Here is an 8109-nt window from a genome sequence, read left to right as displayed (position 1 = left end):
CTGGCCAGTTAAATTGCCCTGCTGTGGGCTCCATGAGCATTCTGTGAACCCAGCATATCTATTTATCCCAGGAACCTCCACGAGACTCCGGTTTAATCATTGCCCTCTGTGCGGCTGTCAAACCATCGCAGGCTAATCAGTGCCTCTCTCAGCAGGAAACAAAGCTGCTCCTGGTTCCAATACTTGACTTGTTCTACTGTGTCAGAGTGCTGAGGTGTGGGCAAGGTGAACCCTCACCTCTGTACACATTAAACTGTGCAACTTCTTTTCCATTCTGTTTGTTAATGATGGGAGAGAGCCCCCAATGATAGTCCTGTTACAGATTGTTAGAGACAACTGGTGCAATCCACTTCAGCCTGGATTGAAATGCCTGTATCAGCAACAACACAACAACACAGCAGGATGTGTGTGCGTGTGTGTGTGTGTGTTTATGTGAATGTGTTACACCCTGTACCCCAGGGTGGGAGCAGAAGGAAGGTGACACATCCTGCCTCCACAGCATATAAATGCAGGAGCCTTCTCGCTGAAGTGCTGCAGGTGCTAAGGCATGACAGTTTAGTACATTTCTTCCCCTGAACGTGCAACCTTTCCCAAGGTCACAACTCGCCAGCAGCTCAGATCTTTACTAAAGCACCACCCCGCTCATTTGTCACTTGCCATCCAATTCAACATGGCAACCCGATGGGGACTCTGTGGAGCTGGGAAGATCAGCCATGACTTCAGCGTGGCCATGAAGACTCTGCCTCCTGGAGATCACCAGGTACTCTGTGTAAACAGGCTCACTACATCTTCACTGCCACACAAGATGTCTCCCTTGTAGTGAACAGAGTTGCTGACAGATCAACACTGTGATGAATGTGTGTATTTTTTTCTGTCCTATGTATAGATAGCGGTCATTGCATCGAGGAGCTTGGAGTGCGCCCAAGAGTTTGCCAAGAAGCATGGTATTCCTAAGGCTTATGGCAGCTATGAGGAACTGGCCAATGACCCAGACATTGGTGAGTTAAGGGCAAGAAAGAAGCTGCAAAGGCAGAGGTAATGGTGTGTTGGTGTTACACCTGTTTGGAACATCTGTGTCCTCACAGACATTGTTTACCTGGGAGTGCTGCACATGCAGCACTGGCGAGTTGGTTTGCTCTTCCTCAACGCTGGAAAGAACGTGCTGTGTGAGAAACCTTTCGCTATGAACTCCGGACAGGTGAAAGACCTCGTCGCTGCCGCCAAGAAAAACAATGTCTTCCTGATGGAGGTAAGGCTTGAAGCATATAGTCATTTGCCACTTGTTGGGCCTAAGGGTTGCCGTACGTTCAGGTATGGTGCTAGCACAACAAAGGAAGAAGGATTTGTGTTTGAATCTTGTGTATCAAATGCAGAAAAAGGATTTGGATTCTGTTGCTCTGAAGCCAAAAAGAAGCTGCTCCAAACTCCTTTTACTCACAGACATTCATGCTCAACCTTAAAGCAGAAGTTGGAAATTTCAGCAAACACTCATATTCACCTTGGCTGGGAGGTAGATCAGTTCATGTAAGAAGCAAAACCCTGTATATCCTGGTAGTATTTATGACTCATGGTACAGGAAAACATCTTGTCATGTCATGTTTGACCAGCACGTTGGCCACAGTACTCATATATGAAGTGAAGAACTGTGGTAATAAACTGCTGTTGCAGTATAAACTGTTTACTGTTGCAGTGGTGCTATGTTGTTGCCTCTGTCCCTCCCAGGCCATCTGGTCCCGCTGTTTCCCCGTGCACGCTGAGGTACGCAGACTGCTGGCGGAGGAGGCAGTAGGGGAGGTGAAGCTGGTAAAGGCCTACTTCGGCTCCCCCCAGCTCCACATCCCCCGCTCAGTGGAGAAGGAGTTGGGCGGAGGAGCGCTGCTGGATATTGGAGTGTACTGCCTGCAGTTTGTCCTGATGGTGTTCAACGGAGAGAGGCCAGAGTCCATCCAGGCCACAGGGGTGCTGCTTGACTCAGGTATGATTCAGCACACAGGTCACGCCGCAGAGGTGGGATGTAGATTAGTATCATTAACCACACAGCATGAATCAGTGATCACAAAGCGGCCATTTAAATTGTTCACCATCAGAAAAAAAAGGTGGAGGATAATAAGAATCCCTTGTGTGACGCAGGAGAAACCTAGACAGAAAATCTAATTTTTAAATGAACTGTCCAAAATGTAAACACCTCAGGGAAGAAATTTTCTCACAGAAAATCCCACACTTATCTTTAAAACGTCAGACTAATCCAAATCCTCCCTGAAGAATACAGTAATACTGTAAAACTGGCAGGGGAATATGTAACTGCATGTCTCACAGCACGTTATCCTTCAATGTGAGACAATCACACTACACATATAATAAGCATTTCCTTTTCTTTTACTTACCTTTATGTTACATATTTGACAATTTAATCAATATACAAAAAAAAATCATAGTGCATATTTGTCACCTTCAGTTTATTTTAATCAAAAAGTCATGCCATTTAAGTTGACTAGAAATGAACTGAACTGACCTCACTGAAGTGTGTTGATTAAAAAAATGAAAAATTGTGCACTGAAATAACCTGTAGTGAAGTGAGCTGAATGCACTAAACATTAGACGTCTGATGGACGTGCAGATCGTGTCTATATTGCGTCCGTCGGTCCATGACCAGTTCTGGACATTTACACGACGTGCAAACTAGGTCCGATATTTGGACGTCTAACCACGACCCCACTTGGACGTCAATATGCAGTTCAACATTTGAACGTCGGACTAGGTAACTTTTTTGGACGTCACGTGGACGACTAAGACAGGTGCAGGAAATAGACATTATTAATGAATGTAATTTTTTTAATGACAAATATCAACATTGTTGTTATCAACATGATTAATGAATACGATTATAGATTATGTGTGATTTAACATTATTTGTTAGTAATTATTTATTTATTTATTATTTGTTTATGTTTTTATTCATATATTTATTTGGAAATGCAACTTGTTGGAAATTAGGCTTCAGAAAATAATTTCATGGTACAAAGGAGCCTTGATTTTATAACTCTTATGATTACAACCAGTTAACGCCACTCTGATTGGCTGAGGCAGCACGTCGTCATAAGCCAAACAGTAAACGGCACCCTGATTGGCCGAGGCAACACGCCAAACTTTTTGCGCGATTCTTCGAATTTCATCAACCGTCTCTCCGTCTCTGATTTCATCTCTGTGGAAGCAAGTGGCTGTTCGGCTCTGTTCAGCGTACACCAAAACCACCGTTTTCCACTAAGTTGAAAGTAAGTTGGTCATGTTTGATCACTTTATGTTCATTTATGTATTTATAGTGTTAGCTGTTCTAGCTTTGTTGTTTAACTACCTAAAACTGCTGTGGCAACAGTTGGCATTGCATGTCATCGTATCAGCTAACGTTAGCTAAACATTGGCCATAGTTTAAATGGAATTGGAATTACTTTTGAAAACGACTGTGCCTAAAAATATTCACATTAGCTGAAGCATTAACGTGAACAAGCATTGTTAAGTCGCTAAGTCACTGCTCGCTAACCAGAGCTAGACTGGTAGCTAGCCTAAGCTAAATTCGCTAAGCTAGCGAAAAGAACAAGCTGTGAACTTTATATCTAGCGGCTCCCTCATGGCAGGGAATATGCTTTTTACATGCTAGCGAGCCACGAAGATATAGGCAGGTGGTGATGTAGATGTATTAATCCAGTATTGGTAATGGATGCACAGGCAACATATTTTTGCTTACAAATATGGGGATTTGGTGTACGTGTGCTGTCTTTAAAGGTTAAAAATAATATTTAAAGTTCATAAGTTAAAAGTTATAAAAATGTAAAATGTGTATTTTCCTTTGGTTCATGGAAGTTGTATCAGAGTGAGTGTTCTGTACTTTTCTTAGTTTTTGGAAACGGCGACAGAGTGAGCGCTCTTTCTGTTAATGATCCAATTCGCATCTTTGCCGCTCTGCTCCGCTCCGTTTCTTCAGTCAGTAAGTTCGGTCAGTAACACAGAAATGGGCTCGTAAAGTTTAATGTGGTTGCACACGTTTCGGCCAGGGAACGTACAGTAAGTATTGTGTGCATGTAGTTTTCAGAGTGGTATGTTTATGGTGTTGTGTTGTTAGCATTGTTTAGTGGAGTTTGTTTGCTAGCCGCATTACATTTTGCGAAATGTCCTGTTATTTGTGTATTTATGTAGTCACCGTATTTCGCGTGGTAAGAGCAGTACAGTATGACTGCAGATTGCCATTACATATTTCTAATTATTTGTCTTTTTCTGCTCGTGCAGTTGGATTTATGAAATTTGATGACACAGAGGACAGAGGATGAAGCAAAGGACCGCAAACAAGTGGAGGTGGAGGATACACAGCAGTCACTCAGGACTGATTATCCATTGTGGAGAATGTTGTCACAGCTTTTGTGCATTGTCTTCTGTATTCAGAATAACTCTGGTTGGATTTTACCTCAAAACACATTGTTTAGCTCTTTAAGTTTTATTGTTTTTAATTTCTGTTGTTTTATATGTGTCTTTATTTGTTGTGATACAGACCCAAGCAAGGTGGGCTGTGTAATTTATTTAATTTTTAAAAAATATTTATTTTTATTTTTCTATTACTGGTAGTTATTGGCTATCACTTTCATTTAGTTTTGGCAGACAATCAAAAGTATGGCATGTTGGCTTCAACTGATGAACACTGAAGCAATGTCCACATGCAGGCCATGAAATTCATGCTACTTGTTTTTACTGCTAGTTGGCAGGAAATTCAACAGAAGTCAAAAGCTTTATTATTGACATGCTTGTGCCAGTGATTGACAAAAATAAAAATGGAAATAAATAAATGGGGATTGAATTGTGATTTATTGTAAACCTCTGTGTATAACTGTAGTCCTATGTGTTTCCTAAAGGTGGAGGATCCGTTTCCTGTACCAGTTAATTTTCCTGTAGCTTCGTTGGCTCAGCAGCAGGTTTAAACTGGAAATGCATTACGCCTTTGTATGCATTTCCAGTTATCACCTGCTGCTGAGACAATCAAATGAAGCTATAGGAAAATGAATTGGGCTTGGGCTTGAGTTGTGCACTGCAGTTGTGTCTAGAAGCCGTATAAAAACGATGTCTAAAATGAGTTTAAATTTGACGTAGAAAAGACGTCCACAACGACCAAATTTGGACTACAATTAGCCCTTATTCAGAGGTCCTGTGGACGTCGTAAAAAAAGACGTCTTCTGGCGTCACGGTCTACACCTTCAGGGGACCAAAATTGGACGTGCAACAACGACGTCGAAAAGACGTCGTTTGGACGTGTCTTTGCGCAGAAAGGGATTTTAAACGATAGTAACAGCAGTGTCGCTGGCATTCATTGGTTCATTTGCTGTTCACTAGTTTTACAAGATTTTTAAATGTTTGGCAGGAGTGGATGAGTCCGTTGTCGTGGTGATGAAGTTCTCCAGGAAGAGGATGGCCTTCTGTTCCTTTTCAATCGCTGCTCGACTTCCAAACGACGCTGTCATCAGCGGCACCAAGGGCTCCATTAGAGTATGCCATGCTACTTCTGTACAGGAATGTTTTACTTGATTAAGAAATGATTGAGACTTGCAAAAGACCCAGATGATCCCTAATTACTTTCACATTTAATTAAATGGAAGAATTTCAGAGAAAGATCCGTACCCAGTGCGTTTGATGATTTATGAATCGAGTGATTGGATTAACACAAAGATGCATTTCCTTTTTGCCCTCCAGGTTCTCGGCCCCATGCACTGCCCCACCACGCTAGTGGTGAACGACAAGGAGACGGAGTACCCTCTGCCTGAGCCGTGCCTCCCTCTGAATTTTACCAACAGCACGGGGCTTCGCTATGAGGCAGAGGAAGTGAGGCAGTGCCTGCTTAAAGGTAGGTCATGATAAAAGTTGTGTATTTGTCTTCAAATAAAGGAAATTGTTTGAACAGCCATAACCATCGTTTCAAAGGTAAGGTGAGTTTAAAAGGAGGACGCTGCAATTTAGTGAAACCGTTGCAATCCTGGAGCTTGCCACTGGCATTTAGATGAATAGTCATACACGAATGCACTCATCAGATTGATTCACAATCGACTGTTATGAGTCCTTGGAATGTCCTCTAGCTTACACAGTATTACGCTCCTATTGGTTTTGCTTCCTATTTTAATTTACATAATCTTTACATCCCTGCTCTGACATAATTTATGCTTCATTGTGATCATGTGCATAATCTAACTGCGGTTATAAACAAATGTGCCTTTCATTCAGTCTGATCTTCCTGTTAAACTCCTCTCCATGCACAGGACTTAAGGAGAGCCCACGGATGCCTCTGGCAGATTCTGTCTTACTGACAGAGATCATGGATGAAATCAGGAAACAGGTGGGAGTTGTCTTCAGCCAGGACAGCCAGTGACATGGCTCCAAAGCCGAGCTGTTTCACCTGACCTAAACCTACTCAGATGGAACGGAGGGAGCTGCTCGGGGCAGGCTGTGGCTCTTTGGTATAAGCAGATCACTCATGGCGCTGTGTGACAAAGCCTGAGCAGACGCAGTGTCATTGAGGATAACATTTTCAGCTGCCACTGAGTTAAAGATACAGTCAGTAGATTATTGGAACACAGATCTTTACCGCTGATGTTACAGAGTTTGTTCTCTGTTAATTCCTTACAGCATCTAGATGCACCATCTATAGCTCCAAATATAGTCATTTTACCTCACAATGTAAACACCTTGTAGAGTCCTGAAGTACAAAACGTGACACACTGTGAGTCTCTCTCTTAAACTGACACTGATGACACAGATTTGAAAAATCCCGTTGAAAACATGTTTTAAATTGAATAAATCACAATGTAAACAACACAGAACGACCGCGTTGTGTGTCAAAGCCCTGTAATCAAGTCCTACGCCCTTTAAAGACAAACCCAGCTGTCACTGTGAGCGGTGTGATTGATGAATCCAATAAAGGACTGATTGTGAAAGCCATGTTTCATTTCAAATATCATCTGCTGGAGAGAGGAAGAGACTTCAAGTGGCACATTTGAATCAAAGTGTTGTGTCATGTCTGACCCTTGCAGCAGTGCACAAATAGATTCATGTTCTCTGCACAAAAATAGGTTGCACTGTCTGCTTTTCAAGGTTAGGACAGAGAAAGGCCTTTATGAGTCAGCAAAGAGCATGGCTCATTTCATACTCCTTCTCAACCTTTTGGGCTCACTGGACCCCTAAAAACTGGCGGCGGCAGTGGCCTCACTGACGCATGATGCAGCCCGTGAACTGCAAAATGGCACATTTTGTTGATGTTGATCATTTTACCATTGATGAATGAATAATGCTAATCTTTTTTTTCCCAAGAGGAAACATATTAATTTGTGAGAAATCATAAACATTTACATGTTCATTTATTTCTATACATATCATGCTGCTTATGTGCCACAGCTTAACCAATTATATTTACCAAGTGAAGCTAAATAGGTGGCCCATTCAGATTCAAGCCATGATAAATATCAATGCAACAACAACAAAAATGTTCCTGTACCTGTCAGCTCCAGTCTATGGTCAGCTCTTACCAGCAGATAAGGGGCTATTTTGTAGATAACCTTTGACCTTTCACCACTTTTGCAAAGCAAAACAAAAATAAATAAATACATAAATAAATCTATCCTTAATCAAAGGTTGTAGAAGGGATGCAGTGAAAAGTGAGTAGTAGCTTTTATTTATGTTGAACAGATTAAATAAAATAATATACAGGGACATAATAGGACCACAATACTATCCAAATAAGAAAACTCAGCAGTAGTAGAATTCAAACTGAGGATAAAACGCTTGACAGACAAATGAAAAATATTATAGATTATAGATAGATCATTAATCCTAAGAGAAATTCAAACGTCAATGCAGCATGACAAAGGAAACTTCACTTATTAGTGGTGTAAATAAAATACGAAGTACGGTCAAAAGACAAACTGTCAAAAAGTAAATGAGTAGATTTAAAAAAAAAATAGATTTAAAATATTGATTACAAGGAGGATTAAAGCAGAATGCGGCTGTCGTGAGCATAGGTAGGGAGCTTCCCCTTGAGGAGGGTTGGTAAGGCAGTTTATTCTGGTCTTGCCTTTCGTCCGA

General features: G+C 41.5%; 1 protein-coding gene across 1 annotated transcript; it reads left to right on the top strand.

The window, feature by feature from the left end:
* The first annotated feature begins 664 nt into the window (after window positions 1–664).
* On the top strand, window positions 665–6738 carry dhdh.1 (dihydrodiol dehydrogenase, tandem duplicate 1). The gene is made up of 7 exons (XM_041038843.1): window positions 665–760; window positions 887–998; window positions 1086–1249; window positions 1723–1975; window positions 5402–5526; window positions 5731–5881; window positions 6291–6738. Exons 1-7 carry the CDS (start codon window positions 671–673, stop codon window positions 6398–6400), a joined length of 1005 nt encoding a protein of 334 aa, XP_040894777.1. The 5' UTR covers window positions 665–670; the 3' UTR covers window positions 6401–6738.
* Window positions 6739–8109: the final 1371 nt, after the last annotated feature.

The sequence above is a fragment of the Toxotes jaculatrix genome, chromosome 1 (genome assembly GCF_017976425.1).
Source record: "Toxotes jaculatrix isolate fToxJac2 chromosome 1, fToxJac2.pri, whole genome shotgun sequence".
NCBI classification, from domain to species: Eukaryota; Metazoa; Chordata; class Actinopteri; family Toxotidae; genus Toxotes; species Toxotes jaculatrix.
The sequence above is the reverse complement of the archived record's forward strand: the minus strand, read 5'-3'. Positions and strand labels throughout refer to the sequence as shown.